Source organism: Babylonia areolata, chromosome 3 (genome assembly GCF_041734735.1).
Source record: "Babylonia areolata isolate BAREFJ2019XMU chromosome 3, ASM4173473v1, whole genome shotgun sequence".
NCBI classification, from domain to species: domain Eukaryota; kingdom Metazoa; phylum Mollusca; class Gastropoda; order Neogastropoda; family Buccinidae; genus Babylonia; species Babylonia areolata.
The window spans coordinates 18,111,438-18,129,414 of NC_134878.1; the positions used below are offsets into that span (position 1 = coordinate 18,111,438).

Sequence of the window (17,977 nt, forward strand, 5' to 3'; positions counted from 1 at the left end):
TAAACGCAGAGCAATATAACAAGACTGTTGTTTTTAAACAGTGATCAGTCACAGGCTGAGTCTTTCCCGGTCGGCCGAACCGGCAGTGTACCGCCTGATCGATCGATATCAGTTGCACTGATTAAGTCACGCATAGACTCTTGCTGCATTCGTACTGCGGAGTAGTGAACAGGGGACTGGCTTACCCACTGCAGTAGCCAGATTTTTTTTTTTTTTTTTAATTGAAAAAAAAGGGGATGAGGGGGTACTCAGTAATAGACTCGACGTTTGTTGTGAAATGATAATCATACTATATTTAATCAGTTGCGGCCGGCGTTACAGAACAATACTTACCGAATAAAATAAGCCGTTATATAGAATCGATTATAATGCTTGTTCTTCTCTTCTTTTTAATTTTTTAAATTATAAATTATATCTCTAGCCGTCCAGCGGCAAAAACATAAGTCAGTATAATTATACTCTGTGTCCGTGGAGGCGGGAGGGTGGGGGTGGGAGGCGAGGTCGGGGGGGGGGGGGGGGCAGCGCCGGGGGCTTAAGACACATTTACCGTGGCACACACACACACACACACACACACACACGCACGCATGCATGCACACGTACACACACACATTAATGTTTAGATTCCAAGCATCCATCGCCCCTCCAATCTTGTATGATATGTTGGTTTTATGGACCATCGATCATGTTTGATAGTTCAAGTTGTTTTTGTATGTGCTGGTGTTTTTATTCCCTCAATAGCTGAGCTTTGATTTTGTCTTACATTAAGGAGTGTAGGCTCTGCACAGGGCTGGGACTGAATGAAAAAATGCACACACGTGTTTATCGATTATCCGCGAGAAAACAAATAATAAAAATTTTTAAAAAATCAAAAAATCTTGTCGTGCCCCGAAACAAGGGAAGTAAACACGTCGCTCCTCCTACCTTCGCTTGTCTGTCACTCACTTTATTTGAATTTTCATTCAGTTCCTTGTCTGAGTGGGCCTTTGATTCAACGGTCGAGTGCTTTGATTACCGTATAATACTTGATAACAGCTTTTCTTCTTCTTTTTTTTCTTCTTCTATCTATCGAGGGTTCTGTATTATTTCAACAGACCATTTTTGGAGTCGTTTTCAATCAAAAATGAAGCAGACGATTCGAAGTCACATCAACCAATCAGAAGTAGGGATTGTGATCACATGGTCAGCAACCATGATAGTTTACAACATGTCCACCATATCGCTTTGCAGTGTTGCTGAAGGAACAAACAATGGCGACTGAGACAAAATGTAGAGAAAGAAACGTGCCTCTTTCGACCTCAGGAGATCAGTTGTGATCCTACTGACTTCATGCCCAAACGTGTAAGAACGTGTAGTATGTTTATCAGCTATTTCTTGCAAGTTGGACTGCAACTGGAATTCTTTTGTGACACAACACTGTAACAGTTTTGGTTTGCTTGTGGTTGGAATGTAACGGTATGAGTTTAAGATATAAACCTTTCTGACTGTTTCCAGAGATTATGCGTATGGTTTGTTGAAGAATATGACAGTTATTGGTGTTGTCATCCGAAGACACACACGCACACACACTAAAATGCCAGCTTTCATGACTGTGAAAGTATCAGTCCAAGTGCGAATGTCAGTGATTAATACTTCAGCTGTGCGGACAGTGAGCCCGCCGGTTCATTTCACGTGGTGATTAGACAAGCTCAGTCCTGCATAAAACTAAATCTCAACGGTTCCCAAGCAAGCTCGACACGTGTGTTTCAAGGCCACTTAGTCTTCCTTTTTTTCTATTTCGCATCCAGATACACACTGCAGCAAACGGAAGTTTGATTTTAACAAGGAACCATTTTATTGGGCTTCCTTTTGTTTTTTTCTTCAAACAGTTAGGGACAATCTGCACACCTCTCATCGTTATCATGACATTATGTGCTTACAGAAGTTGTTTTTTCTCATTCTGCATAATGACAGCATGATATTGATACTAATTCTTACTGAAGCCAATGCCATATATTTTGTTTGAACTGTACATATTAGATGCACTTTAGGTTGATGGGGAAAAATACAAGCAGATACATGTACACAAATACATTTTGTGGTTTGTTAGATGTTGATGAAAATTTCATGCCTGTCATGATCATTTGCTTAATTAAAATTTTATTGTCTTCAAATATGGCAGCTTTGCTAAAGTCTGTATGTGGGTGATTGGCTTATACATTTGTTCCCTTGTTATGTGAAGTCATCCTATTTTGGATTGTCTGATTGGGTATGTTGACACAATTCTTTGGCCCCAGTTAGCTACCTTCTTTATCTCAATAAACTGACCTTGTTTAAATTGACCTTTGTATATAAGTGCACACATGCCTGCTAGTTTAGTAATTATTTTGACCAAATTTTAGGTCCCAGTATGGTTTCCTCCTAGTAAGTCAAAACTAACCGATAGAACATTCAGCCTGGCAGAGAGTGACAGCCTTCTGATCGCTGGCTCCTAAGTCTAAAGTATTAACCCCTAGGCTGCCTATTTGACGAGATAACTCATCATGGAAAACATGTACGCTTCGCTGCCAAAATGACAAGATAACTCGTCATTGAAATATTCTGACTTTTCCCTGCTTTGCATTCAGTTCGTTGACAAAAATGCTGGTAGCTTTAGCTTGGGGAATCTTTCTAGATTCTATTCATAGCTAGAAACACCATCTGCGTCATAAGGCAGTCCTTTATTTGAATGTTTTGGTTGGGTTACTGGCCGCAGTCTTTGCCTGGCTCTTCTACTCGCTCGCTCAACAAAATGTCGAACTGACTCTGTGCTCAAGACATGCGATCGTAGCGAACTAAATCAACCAAGATTACTTTCTTTAGCTGATGCTCAGAAAGAATTGAAGCATAAATTCGAAGGAGAAGACAGTGGTGAACATTTATAGGACGATTTGAAAGAAAATAAAGGGAGCAATCAAGAGAGTGGCCAAGATACGACTACCAGTGAGTGATGCCGGCTGTTCAGCTCTAGCAGTCAACAGAAGTCACTGAATTTTTAGCAGGACACAGTGTCAGCTATTTTCTTGACACTCAGCCAACACGGTCTGATGAGAACTGGATAAAGTGACCGTGTGAGAGGGGTGAAGAGGAGGGGGGGTGGAGACTGAGGGGGCGTGGCCTCACATCCATATTATCACTTGCAGAAGTCACATTGCATTATGTATCTATTTCTTTTTCAGTTTTTTTTTTTATATTGTGGTTGTTCTAGTATGATTTTGTGTTTGCAGATATCCATTTGTCTAGAAAATGTGATATTTTAGTGCAAATTACCTGACTAATGTTTGTAATGAACAAGTTGAAAATGTGACAAAAAACAAAACACTGATTTCAAAACAACAGCATGTCACTAAAAATATATATATTGGGAAAACATCATGTGTTTAGTATTCTTTATTCATTTCCCTTTCAGAAAATATATACTTTTATGGGTCTTTCTCCAATAACAAAGAGCACAGAATTTTTTGAAAATTTATACCTGTTTTTTTGTGGAAAAAACCCTGGCAAATAGATTTCACTTAAATCATATTTTCCTGGCAGTGAAAGGGTTAACTGAAGTAAATTAAAGCGGGAAGTTGGTTTTGGCCTTCAGAAGAGTGGTACAAATAGATGATTGATTTGGTTGGTGTGTATTGCGTTGGAACTATCTATTTTTGTCATGCCTTGGGCTGAAACCATTAATGTCATGAAAAATTGCTGCATCAAAGGTGATGTAGGAGGAAAACCTTTCCCCCTTTCACTTGATCTGGAATGCATGAAACTGACAATTTTCACCATTCCAAACACCAGTTCACATCAGTACTCATAAACAGCAACATATTGACACATGCATGCATATATGTGTGTTGCAATCTTTTCATCCTGGATGATATATGTTTACATGCAGAAGGGAACATTTCCTACTTTGGAAAATAACATCGAGTAGAACTTCATTGTGGAAATAATTTTTTTCCCTGCATGAGGTTTGTTTGACAATGGGTGGGCATTCATCTTATTTTAATTGTTTTTATCACTCACTTTGTTGTCTGTTTAAAATTCAGTTGTTCTTGTTCAGTGAAATCCTGTATATGAATAGGCTATATTAATGTTGTCTACAATCAGTTCTTGCTTACTTGTTGCAGAAACCAAACAGAAAAGGGCATAATGGAACAACGAATAGGCAACCTGATTTTCACCTCTAAATTTGACTCCGGCAACTTGGCCAAAGTGGAGAAAGTGGCAAGAGACGATGATGAAGAGCCTGTGAACTCAAGTAAGCTGTTGTTCAATGTTTACCTCTGTTTGAAACTGACAAGTAACTCAAGGACTTGAAATTTATTTCCTTATTTCTGACATTTAAGGTTAGAAGAACTGTTAACCTAAAGAATTGATACTTTAAAGACAGTATAAAATTGATCAATAAAACAAGACAGGCAAAATGTACACTATATACTAGTATACAGTCTGAATTATTTTTCTTTCTAATCAAAGTCTAGTTGGGAATTGAAAATATTTATCATTGTTGCAAGTCCCCGATAAAAAGAAAATTCTCATGCATTCATCTGTCATTTGTCTTTTGATGACAATGGCAATAACTAATCTTGCAAAATTCCAAGAACACAGGGTGCTAGAATCAACAAAAGTCTGAGCATCAGAAGTTGTTCTTAACAGTTTTGAAAGAACACTCAAATGAATGGACACAGTATCTCATGGAGATCTCACAAAAAAAGATTTGATCCATATAAATACACAGAGGCTGGATACAGTTTACAAATCCTAACACCTGCTGAGCATTACTTGTCAAGCAACACAAGACTAACTCTGGATGTTGGCCAGAATTGCATTCACCTGCAATCCATCCGATAAAAGTCTTGAAATGAAAAACTTTTCTTTTTGTCAAGTATCTTGAAAATCTTGGAAAATGTAAATTATTAAACATGCTTTAACTTACTGGTTGATGTTGCTATACCTGACTAAAAACTAAACCTTGAAAATTATAGTAAACTGATGCACTTTCAACATAGATTAAGCATAGAGAAAAAAATATCTCTTGGAATGAGTAAATGCCAGCAATGATGGTGAAATCTTTCATGTCTTGATGGTGGATTGCCATTTTCACAGATACCTATTTTATTGCAATTGTCAGAGGATATCAGTGATGTGCAGATAATGATTGATCTCCCCACTGTTTTTGGCCTGTCATCATAAGTGGTTTTTAACTATTTATGTAGACCCTGTTTGTGTGTGTCCGTCCGTGTGCATGTGTATGTTGTGTGTGTTTGTGTTAGCTTTGTTGAAATGCAAAATTTTGTCAAACAGTTCCAGACATCAACCAGTAAGTTAAAGCATGTTTAATAATTTAAATTTTCCAAGATTTTCAAGATACTTGACAAAAAGAAAAGTGGAACAGTTTAAGTTTAACTGTAATTAAAGGCATTCTTCACTACTGTTTGGATATACTGCACCAACTTGACCAAGTTTGCTATAATCCAGTTTGAATGTGTTTCCAATGTTTTAACCATAATTCTAGTATTCTCATAGTTTGGAGGGAGCAGAGAAGCTAATACAGTTTTCATACTTTTGTAGTGAAAAGCCTCTTTGCACTTGATAAAACAGCAAGCACATGAAGAGATGAAAAGCTGATGTGCATACATGCAGATATGCAGACAAGCACATTCAGAGACACATGCATGTCACACACACACACACACACACACACACACACACACACACACACACACACACACACACAAGCAAACAAAAGATGATTACATTTTGCTTTGGAAGTTTATGACGGTGTGTAAGATGTTCTTGTCAAGTCTCCCTCTCAAGGGTTTAAATGTTTGAAATTAATTGCCATTCAGAAAAAAGATACAGCAGGAATGTTTCAGTTTCTTTGTTTTGCTCCAACTCTGAATTAAAGAAAACGCTAAATTTCATTATTCTTCCTGTACGAATCAATTCATTCTTGTCATAACTGATGTTTGATAGGAGGGATGGATGGCACTGTAAATTCACTGATTGGTTCAACTTCATTGGAGAATCTGAGTAACGACGCAAAGACAGAAGTTGCCAGATCAAGAGTTGAGACCTCAGGAGGTGATTCCATGAGTTATCTTGCAGCATGGGCTTCCTGTGTAGTATTAATCTTTTACTTGAAGCCAGAACAGACAGCATGTTGCTGGTTGGCCAGAGTCTGTTTAACAAATTTTCTGATGGAAGCTGGCATGATGTTGCTTTATTGATAGGTATATCCAACTGTTCCTAAGTTACGGCACTTAATGATTATGGCATGATAAGTGCTTTTTTGATATACTTTTCTTGGTGTTCTTAGAGTTATTGCATGTACTTTCCTTATAGGAGCTGGTATGCAAGTTTATGCTTCACCATTACGGATGTCTTTTGGTCCCAGTGTTCAGTGTACTCATTTGTTTATTTATTCATTTTGTCTTCTCAAGTTCTTTGAACTTGCTTGAGTAGTTAATGGATATGGGCAGGTAATAGTTTCAGCATTGTGTTTGGTGGCTGGCATAATCAGTACATCTGCCAAAGTTGACCTGCAGGCTTAACTATTGCTTTGCTTGTCTTGTACACTGTTTTTGTTTTACTTTGCGTGTGTGTTTTCTGTTTGGTTTCTGTCTTCATTTTCTCTTATATAAATGAGGTGATGGATGACAGTCTGGTTTTCTCTCTCCTCCCCCCCCCCACCCCCCACACACATATTTGCAAGCACATAAGCATGCATCATTACATCATACATGTGCATACTTTCACTCACACATGCATGCATGCATACATAAATAGACCCATGCTTGAACATGACATGCAGATATATATACTCAGATATCCTGTGCTCCTATTTTGTACATTTTTATCAGTCATCTCCATATAACTGTAAGCACCCCCACCCCCTCCCTCACCCTCTGTGCACAAATTTCACCCTGAAGTTGGGGGTGGGTGTTTACAAGGTACTGGGCACACAGGAGCCCATTCCCTTTGTATCACCACACCATAAAGTACTCCACTCCATGCATGAGAAGTCTCTTGATAAACTTGAGATATCAGTTGGATAATCTAATGCCAAGACTGAATAAGATTCATTTCTCAGCATGCCGGTGACTAGTGTGGACTTGGGTAAATGAATGTCAAGGAACAGACCTACTGTACTTAGTAAACAGCTTTAAAACAAAATGCTTTGTAAAGCAACATGATCAAAAATAGCAAAATGGGTTATCATAATTTCATTTTGTTGTGGTTTTTTTTTAATTGTTGGGTGGGCGTTTAGAAGGGGTTTTACCATAGTTATGTACTGTTTTTCACCTGAAATGAGGGGTGGCCGTTTACTAGATACTGGGCATTTTCAAGGTAGTTTATGGTACATGTAAATTCACACTGATATCAGAGTTATGTTTCAGTATGCAATTAATTTTTTTTAAACATTTATCTTCTGATTAATGTTGTTGCATGATTTATTAATTAACCAGTAGAGCGCCTATAAGACATCAGCTGACGTCCTACAAAAGTGTTGCCATAGTGCCTATAAGACGTCCATTGACGTCCTACATTTGTTCCGATTTTTCCTTCATTGGAGTTTGGTTCAGTTCACAAAAACAGAGTCTGAATGGTTAGTTTGATGAGTCTGGATTATGAAAATACTATTTAAATGAACATACATCAGGTACGAGACCCCTCTCTACTTGATAATAATTTGCTAATTGACCATGTGATACATGCATGGAAAAGGGGGTTGCATCATGTGCAAAAAAAGGCATTGAAAACTGTGTCCAGTAAAGCAAATAGTCCCAGTCAGCAGATTTACACAATTCTGAAAGCTCAGCTTGTGTCGTGATAATGGACAGCTTTTGTGATGGAGAAGGATCTCTCTTGTCTGATGATCGATTTGAAAAAAAAAGGTTATTGACAATGACAATGATGAAACTGACAGCCCATTTGATGGTAATTCAGTCCACCTATCCAATCAGACTGCGTTTTTGAACAAGTGGCTATGACTGACAGAATACATGCAGTGAGCATTGGAAAAAGGGGAGGAGAGTGAGAGGAGTGACGTAAGACGATAGGTCGAATGCCAGCCAGAGTTCATGAAGATGGTGTGGCTTTTGGAAACGAGTGTACTCACATTTGAATTCAGACTGTAGGAAATCAACAATAGCCAATGCTCCACAATTTTCATGAAACACAGGGTTGAATTTGCACTGGACGTGAAACACATGCTTTTTCTTTTTTATGACATTTTTTGCTGAATCAAATGGTTGACTTATTTAAAGAGATGGCAAGCCAGATGCACAGCAGACACTATTAATCGGCCCATGTTCAACTTGAAAGGAGTGAATGTCATCAAAGAACTTGACACTCTCACGTACGAACGCTCATAGCTGTCAAAAAGCTTGCCAGCTCAGTTTCTGAGACCGTGATTGACCTTTTACGTTGTCTATACCCACCTTTGTCATTGTTGGGACATTGTTGAGACCGTGATTTACTCACATGTCTGCATAAGCTGTGATTTGTTTTTTATAAACTTACAGCCTGTTTTAATTTCTTCTACAGGTAAAATCTGACAATAGGCATGCTATTTCTAGCTGTATCTTGCTTCCTTTCTTTATGGATGTCATTATGTAGAGGTGGAAATAGATTTTTTTTGTTGCACAAAAATTATATTGACTTTACATGCCTGAACAGTTATCTACAATCAACCTAATTTGGGGGAAAATAGCCCAGAAGCAGAATCTACACTCATTTTCCTTCACAAAAACATTTACTTTCTTTCTGTGTCACCCATAGCTTTTGTGTTAGAATTTTTTGTGATTTATTACCCCCGAATCCTCAACATTCCCTGGCAAGGGGAGAAATTTTTTTGTTACAAAATTCTCTGGCATTCAGCTGGTTAACTGATGTATGTTTATTCTGATTCAGATGTAAATTACTTTATTGGTGCTGAGCCTAAACCTGACTTGGAGTACAATGTGTGGACAAACCCAGACTGTGGGGGGACTCCTGCAGAAAACGGAAACAGGTGGGACTCCTTTTTTTGTTTTTGTTTGGGTTTTTTTTTGGGGGGGGCTAAATGCTGAATATTGCACACACCTGTGAGTAACACAAATTGCTATCTGTTTTATCAGTGTGTTGAGGTACAAATGCTGTAGACAGAAATGCATGGTGTGGTGGTGAATGTGTTCGTTATGAGTGTGAGTTTGTGTGTTTGATTCCAACAGGGGTCACAATGCTTTGTTTCTTTGTGTTTTTTTGTTTGTTTTTGTTTTTTTTATTATGTTTTTAAAATGAGTTGTTTGCATTGCTCATCCACACCCATTGTCAGAGGTTTTTCTTGGACATTCTGATGGCTTCTTCACCCTCTTTTTTGATACTGTTACTTAAGGTCACAGAAATAAAATTTGAAGCATTTATTCCATTGAAAAGTTCAGAAGTTGACCCTTTGCAACTCTTGATGGTGATGTTTTTCATTTTCAGTATGTTGATGAATTTGCACGCAGCAGTGTTTAACCCTTTCCATACTAACCTGCCTCAAACATATGTTACCTTTGCCTTCCTTGCTTAGTGTTCTCTTCAGATTTCTTGTTTACATTTTCAGATTGTCATTGTTTATTTACCACTGATAGTGTGCCATTTCTGTCCCAGGTAAAGGGAATGAGGGAAGCAGAGCTTTTACCACCTCCTCTCTCACCATTTCTGATCCCCCTGCACCCTTTCTTTCTCCCGTCTTAAGTAAACGCATCACTATAATAGTATAAATATATGAAATCAGAATAAATTATCACATTTGGACCACATTATTCAAACTATTCCGCAAGTTGTTTTGGAGGTGCCCTTGTTATTTTGTGGGGTTTATTGCTTTTTAGAATGATTCCATTGTGGAAATAAAATTAAAAAATTATTTTTTTTTAAAATATTTTATTTTATTTTATTTTATTTTATTTTTTCTCGAGGCCTGACGAAGCGCGTTGGGGTACGCTGCTGGTCAGGCATCTGCTTGGCAGATATGGTGTAGTGTATATGGATTTGACCGAACGCAGAGACGCCTCCTTGAGCTACTGATACTGATACTGATACCATTGTGGAAAGAAGGGATTTCAATGATATATGGAAATAGACACACACACATTCTCTCTCACCTCATTGTCTCATTTTCACTCATTCTGCTCTTGAGTTACTATTCTCTCATCATTGCATGGTCTTTTCTTTATCTTCAAAATGCCCAAAGGTCTGCCTCTTTTCAAAGACCAGAGACTCTTCTGGAGGGAAAAACACCACAGCCAGTGTAAATGCTGCAATCTATTGACCAGAAAATGCATGATTTACGTTGATGAATGCAGTCAGTAGGTCAGTCAGCCATGAACTGGTTGCCGTCCAATCAATGAAGTGATTACGCATCAGTGGGCTTCCTGTAAATTATTGATAAGTCACTGATATTATTTCTCAGTGTGCAGCTCTGCTGTGGATTTGCCTTATACTGTTATAGGATTTCTTTTTCTCATTTTCTTAAAAGGATTTTTTTCTGATTGAAGACTACCACTCGCACTTTTTATCTCTCTGTCTGTCTGTCTGTCTCTCTCTCTCTCTCTATCTTTGTCTCTCTTTGTCTCTCTTTTACCTTTTTCTTATTTATTCTCTTTTTTTTCCAATGCAATATCACTTTCAGTGAAAAGATACCACTGAAGAATGAACACACACACACACACACACACACACACACACACACACATGCACACACACATGCACAAACTCATGCACAAACTCATGCACTTACACATGCACACAGCTCAGGACAGTGAAGAGGTCAGGGATTGCTGTGAAAATCATGGCTTAAGGCACTCAACTTACAAGCAAACACTTTAGTCAGACTTTTTGTTGGACAGCGCAGTGCAGACAAATACATTTTTGACAAAACAAAAACAAAAAAGTCTTCTTCAGACAAAATGGTAAGTTAGAAAAAAAAAAAAAAAATAAAATCCTAGCCAGTCATTAGTAACTTGTCAACCATCAGATGATGCAGACATTGAAGTATTTTTTCTTTTTTGTGTCTTGGTGTGCTGTTTTGTTGTTGTTTTTTTCCTTATTTTTCTCTGACTTATTTCAGTATACACTCACGCTGTCTGGTATTCCTGCAGCAGAGTTACTGTGTCTCTGATGGTCAGGTCCTGGTTCTACTTTGGCATCCGTGGATGGACGCCGAACCGACTGATCAAGATCAACATTGTGAACATGAACCGTCAGGGCAAGCTGTACAGCCAGGGTCACATGCCTTTCACCCGTATTTTGCCTGCCAGGCCCAAGTGGGAACGGATCAGGGATAAACCATCTTATGAGGTGAGTGCGTGCAGGGACATATTTAAAGAGTCACCCAACTGTCAAACCATTATCGATTTCTTAGTTAACGCAAAAGTAACTCTGGAAAAAAAAGTTATGGCATTGATTCTTTTAAAGTTTTAACAGGTTTTTTTGTTTTGGTTTTTTTGTAAGTAAAAAAAACAACTACCAAATGACCCCTGCCCCCCATGCCCCCAAAAGAAAAAAAGAAAGATGTGGTGTATGAGGTTTGTCCTGTGAAAGTTTTCCCGTTTGTCCAATCCCAGACAGTGGATGGTCAGTTCATCCTCAGCTTCACCTACCGCTTCCCAGACGTCAAGGGAGGCACGTGTTATTTTGCTTTCTGCTTCCCCTGGTCCTACACAGAGTCCCAGGAACAGATGGCAGAGCTGGACAAGAAGTTTGCCCACTGTGCCAACCTGACCCCTGACAGGTGAGGGCAAACAGGTGTGCTGTGAATCGTGTGGGCAGCTGGCTTGGATGTTTATGTTTCTGTTGTTGTTGTTGTTGTTGTTGCAAGGTGGTTTTAGCTTGTTTCTGTTGGTTTTTCTTTTCTGTTGTTGTTGCTTTGTTGTTGGTAATCATTTAGGGAGTTAGGAGGGGTTAGGAGGAGGAGGGCGCACCAAGCACTTCGACAAAACAAAGGTCAGTCAAATGAAATATGTCTTAACGTGTTTACAGCATATCTCAACAAAAGCTGATATATTTCCTCACGTACGTATGTGCACTCATGTAATCATACATGCACACATACATGCAAGCAGATGCATGTACACACATGTGCACACACACACACACACACACACACACCATATTTTGTTTTGGAATTATATTTAATTGTCTGAAATGTTGTACAATCCAGAATAAAGTGATATGCTTGGAAAAAGAGGAAACTTTAATTGTACATTTTATTTGGAAAGTATCAGTTCTTAGCAAACAGAAATGAAGTGATGACTAAAACTGGGTGGTTGCAGCTTACATTGATCAAGTTTAGACAGGTATGAACAACCACTTATTCAAGTATCTTCAACACTGTGTGACAAATGTGTGCTGTTACAATATTTTCAGCAGTTGTATGTTTGCGCTGTTGGTAGCTTCAGGAGATAGAAACTAACAAACAAACAAAAACAAAAAAAAAATGATAGGGTTGGTCCTTGGGAATGCAAGAGAATAGACATGACAGATTAAAAGAAATGTGCTGCTGACAGTCTTGTAAACAAGGTTTAGCATGATGAATAAGAAATATAGTAGAACTGCAGGTGGTGCATGAAATGTAACAATAAACAAAAACAAAACAAAAATGCAGATGTTGTGTGCAGAATGTAAAGAATTGCTGAAAGTATCCATTTTCTACAAGTAGGCAGCACACAGTATTGGGAACATTAGATATTCAGAAAAGGAAGAAAACTGAATAGAACAGATTTTTGTACAGACAAGGAAGACAAGCACAATAGCCGAGTGGTTAAAGCGTTGAACTTTCAATCTGAGGGTCCTTGCAGGTTCAAATCTTGGTAATGGCGCCTGGTGGGTAAAGGGTGGAGATTTTTCCGATCTCCGAGGTCAACATAATGTGTGGACCTGCTTGTGCCTGAACCCCCATCATGTGTATACGCAAGCACAAGATCAAATACGCACGTTAAAGATCCTGTAATCCATGTCAGCGTTTGGTGGGTTATGGAAACAAGAACATGCCTAGCATGCACACCCCTGAAAATGGAGTATGGCTGCTTGCATGGCAGGGTAAAAACAGTCATACATGTAAAAGCCCAATCGTGTACATAGGAGTGAACATGGGAGTTGCAGCCCATGAACGAAGAAGAAGTAGAGACAAGGTGATGGTCTGGCAGGGAAAGGAGGAAGTAGCCATGAACACTTGAACTGGTTATTACTATTATCATCATCATTATCATTATTATTACTGTTATTGTTGTTGTTGTTATCAATAACATTGTGTCATCTTTCTCAGCCCTCCCAATGCCATCTACTACCACCGTGAATTACTGTGTTATTCCTTGGACAAACTTCGTGTTGACCTTCTGACCATCACCTCCTGTCATGGGATGACGAACTACCGGGAGCCACGCTTTGATAAAAACCTCTTCCCAAACAAAGAGATACCCCGTTGCCGCAAGTTCCGGGGAAAGAGAGTGAGTGAAGGCTTTTGACAATTGAAAATACTGAATTGTTCCTGGGTGGGTAACATGATATGTCACAACAGAATTAATTTTAAAATCAAAATAATGGAAAAAAAACATAAGTCTGTGCATATTCCATACCACCTGTTTTGAATGTTTACTATGTGATCATAGTACCATTTCACTAACTGTTTCCTATCAAAGAACTAACATTTTGTAGACTTTTAAAGTTTAGAACTTTCATTCACAAAACAAAACAAAAAAGCAAGAACTTTGATGCTCAGCAAAATTCACATGAATGCTAACTGGACAGTGGCAACGAATACCACAAGTTAATCAGACTAGTGAGATGATGCTTAGTTCACTGAAGAAGGGATGTTTGTTTAAAGGTGTTTCAGAGTACAAGGTGCAAAATTACATGATTTCAAACACAACTGCTAATGTAATTTACATTGACTGTAACACATGTACAGTGTCTACATGTCAGTATGTTTATAATACTGTCAAAACATTTTGTCCATTCCTGTTGATATGTAAAGTGGATTAAGTTATTGGCTGTTTGGTTTTGAGTTACCAGGAAGTTCCTTGGTGTTGAAATGATTAAGTAGCCTTTTCCTCTTTTTTTTTATTTTTTTTTTTTAACTCACTTGGTGACTTTATGAAAATGTCATTCATTTGCCTCCTGGTACAGATCTATGAGATAGCTGTTTATTGAGTTATTAAGAATGTCATTAACAGCCAGGCACAATTTGCTCTGATAGTGTACATTCTTTAAATTAAAAATGAAAAAAAATTCCTATTTTTTCAGTGTGAATTCTTTGAATATAGAGGAAAGGAGTACTGTTATGTTTTTTTTTATTTCTTTAGCTGTTCATTTGGCCTCCTTGATTTCAGTCAGGTGAAAAGGCACCTGGACTGAATTGATTTCAGGTGTTAATTAAGACAATGGACTAATTTCCTTTTGATTTTACATTGCCCAACAGGTATTTTTGTTGAGCAGTCGGGTACACCCTGGCGAGACTCCAGGCAGTTTTGTGTACAATGGATTTCTGGAGTTCATCTTGCGTGAAAAAGACCCACGAGCCATGCAGCTGCGCCGTCAATTTGTCTTCAAGTTGATCCCCATGCTAAATCCTGATGGTGTGATGCGAGGACACTACAGAACAGATCAGAGGGGTATGAATCTCAACCGCATGTATTTGGACCCTAGTCCTGTGCTGCATCCGTCCATATATGCCTCCAAAAGCTTGCTTGTATATCACCATGTGGAGAACCATGTGCACAAAGACGATGGCGGTCATGTGGACATTCATGTCCAATTTCCTCATGAAGAGGGTGAAGGTGAAGACAAACTGACAGGCAGGAAGGTGAAGCTGAAGGAGGTGGGGGGAACCAGGGGCCAAAGCTCCAGTGAGGGGGACAGTACCACCCGCACACACGACACAGGTGCTAGTTGTCTGTCTCAGACCTTGTCCTTGCCATCCGACGGTTCAGAGACGCCCACTGCCACGCCCAACTCTCTCTTTCCGTCCAAGCCCAAAGAGAGCGCCAAAGGAGCTGTGATGACAGTGACGGTGAAACACAACGGACAGAGCCAGAGCCCTTGGCTGGGCACGGGCAACAGCAGTCAGTTCAAGCCCTCAGAACTGTCCAGAGAGTGTGTGAAGGTGGAGCCGCTGAACCTGGCGGACCTGGATGCCAGTGACAGCTCAGTCAGCGACAACGGGCAGGGCGTGCAGCCAGCTCCAGCCAGCCAACTGCACGGCACTTCCTCCAGCAGCAGTGTCTTCAGCCTCCCGGACAACAAGAACGATCCCACTTACAGTGGAGATCTTCAGCCCGTTGACAGTGATCTCCGCCTCAAGCTGTCAGAACTGAACATGTCGGAAGACCTCCAGCCCAACAGTGCCATGACTGATGTGTGTTTGGACTCGGACCAGGAGACGACAGAGAGGCTGGGCAACGAAGGGTCAGAGGATGAAGACGAGCCAGCCAGCATGGAGGGCTTGTCTGGAACATGTGCTCCCCATCTGTGTGATCCCAAGCTGAAGGAGATCCTGCCTCACGAGAGTGGCATCGCCTTCTATGTGGACTTGCACGGACATGCGTCCAAGAGAGGGTGCTTCATCTATGGCAACAACTTCGATAACGAAGATGTGCAGGTGAAATTTATGGAAAAAAATATTCTGCTGTTCTTTTGATCTTGTCTTTGCCTGTTGCTGTTTGCTGTTTATTTTTCCTTCTTTTTCCTTTGTTTTTTTAAGATAAAATATTTTTGTTTAAAAAAAAAATTCTCATTTTCCTTGCCCTCTGTGTGGCATAACTTTTATACTGCTCATCCTGAGTTACTTATACACAAGGTCTTTCTCTGTGTTTGTGTGTAAAAGCATGTGTGTGGGGATGTGTATGTATGTGTTCGATAGTTTGTGCTTGTGTGTCTGTATGAACATGCACATGTGTGTGTTTATGCATGTGTATGCCTGCATTAATTATAATTGTGCATGTGTGTGTGTGCATGTGCATGTGTGTGTGTGTGTAGTTGATTGTGGGTGTGGGGCGTCTTTATGTGTCTGTGTGTACAGTCTATTTCTGTGTTTCTGTGTGTTGGTCTGTGCCTGTTGGTTTATATTGTTTCTTTTCAGTCTAAAAGGGAGAGGTTTCTGATTTTCCATTTGCAAGAACATAGTACATATATAGTATGTTCCTGAAAATTCCAGTTTGTCCCTGTTGTTTACATCATCCGTTCTTGATGCTAAGATTTTTGGAAAGGAAAGTATGGCATGTGCATACATATGCATAAGGATGCATGTAATTGAGTACTAACAGATTTCTTTGATTTCTTTCTCCTACTAATAAACTATATGAATATCAGTTGTAATGGGCGCAAATTGAGTACTGACTTATTTCTTTTTATTTTCTTTCTCAGTTGTAATGGGCATTAATTGAGTACTGACAGATTTCTTTTTTTCTTCTTCTTTCTCCGACCAAGAAGCTATATCAATATCAGTTGCAATTACTTTTTTTCTGATATGTTAGGTTGAGAATATGCTGTACCCAAAGTTGATATCCATGAACTCGGCCCACTTTGATTTCACGGGGTGCAACTTCACTGAGCGCAACATGTACCTGAAGGACAAGAGAGATGGCTTGTCCAAGGAGGGCAGTGGTAGAGTGGCCATTTACAAAGCCATCGGCATTATACACAGGTTAGCTATTTCCCTGTAGTCTATCTTGTTCAGGGTTGTTTGGTATATATAGAGTGGTTTGGCTTGATATGTTGTTGTCAGTCTATCGAGTTTGTGTGTGTGTGTGTGCGTGTGTGTGTGTGTGTGTTTCACTGTGTGTGTGTTGTGTGTGTGTGTGTGTGGTTCACTCTGTGTGTGTGTGTGGTTCACTCTGTGTGTGTGTGTGTGTGTGTGCTACTGTGTGTGTGCTACTGTGTGTGTGTGTATGTTACTGTGTATATGTGCGTGTGTGTCACTGTGTGTGAGTGCGTATGTTTGTGTGTGTGTGTGTGTTTGAGTGCAAGTGCATGTTTAAGTGCAAATGTGGTACAAATATGTGAATATAGGTATATGTGTAGGAATATGTGAATAGGCATTGTCCTCTATGCCTTTTCATTAACAACTGATGCACACCATGAACAAACAACTGACAAACTGTTGTGACTTGAGCAGCTACACCTTGGAATGTAACTACAACACGGGTCGCATGGTCAATCCCGTCCCTCCTGCCTCTGGAGATGACGGGCGTGCCACACCTCCACCCATGGCTGGCTTCCCCCCAAAATACACACAAGCACATTTTGAGGAAGTGAGTTTTGAGCGTTAACTGCTTTTCTTTCAGCTACCGGTGTGGTAAGATGTGAGTGGTTTTTATCAGTGGATGTGTTTGTGTATGGGTGTGGGGGGTGCGAGGCATATGTGTGTGTGTATGTATGGGGAGGGGAGAGAGATGGGGGTGGAGAGAGAGAGAGTATGGATTATGTTGTTAGTCATCTCTTTCTTCATATTTTAACTTGTACACAAATGAACAGATTTATTACACACACACACACACACGTTCACACACGCACACTTGCATATATATCCTTACACAGATTTTTAGTAGTTTTATTTAACCCGGAGAGCGCAGTGAGCCACGATCATGGCTTTCCCTGTGAAGTGCGATGGGCCACGATTGTGGCTCTGTTTACCTAAAGTCAAAAATTGTTTGGCTATACTCCACAGCCTTCGTAAAACTGCCTTGTTCTGGTGTTACTGCCTCCCTGCTTGTGTTTGCACAAACTTTGACCGAGTTTACAAGTCCAGATCTCTGAATTTTGTAAATAATGAGTGACACTGAAGTTGACAAAGCTCAGGAAATTAGTGACCTTGTCACTAGTGATGATTCTTTTGCTGACAGGGATTCTGGTGAAAACGGCTTTGTTATTTTGACACTTGAGCATGCTGGCTTGCTTGTTGTTCATTCAGTTTTGTGTCTCCCGCTACAAAAAACTGGGGGGT

At 39.6% G+C, this 17,977-nt stretch overlaps 1 protein-coding gene across 5 annotated transcripts in view; it reads left to right on the forward strand.

Moving 5' to 3' along the window:
- The first annotated feature begins 1,206 nt into the window (after positions 1–1,206).
- Positions 1,207–17,977, forward strand: part of LOC143279796 (cytosolic carboxypeptidase-like protein 5) — a 42,344-nt gene continuing 25,573 nt past the window's right edge. For 4 of the 5 annotated variants that reach the window (XM_076583970.1, XM_076583973.1, XM_076583971.1 and 1 more), the window contains exons 1-10: positions 1,207–1,341; positions 4,137–4,267; positions 5,986–6,093; positions 8,926–9,025; positions 11,166–11,337; positions 11,604–11,770; positions 13,304–13,484; positions 14,456–15,634; positions 16,509–16,678; positions 17,150–17,285. In XM_076583970.1, the coding sequence (XP_076440085.1) occupies positions 4,159–4,267; positions 5,986–6,093; positions 8,926–9,025; positions 11,166–11,337; positions 11,604–11,770; positions 13,304–13,484; positions 14,456–15,634; positions 16,509–16,678; positions 17,150–17,285 (2,322 nt within the window). In that variant the 5' untranslated portion in view covers positions 1,207–1,341; positions 4,137–4,158. The remainder of the gene's footprint in view (positions 1,342–4,136; positions 4,268–5,985; positions 6,094–8,925; positions 9,026–11,165; positions 11,338–11,603; positions 11,771–13,303; positions 13,485–14,455; positions 15,635–16,508; positions 16,679–17,149; positions 17,286–17,977) is intronic. The other variant, XM_076583972.1, reaches the window with a different exon arrangement.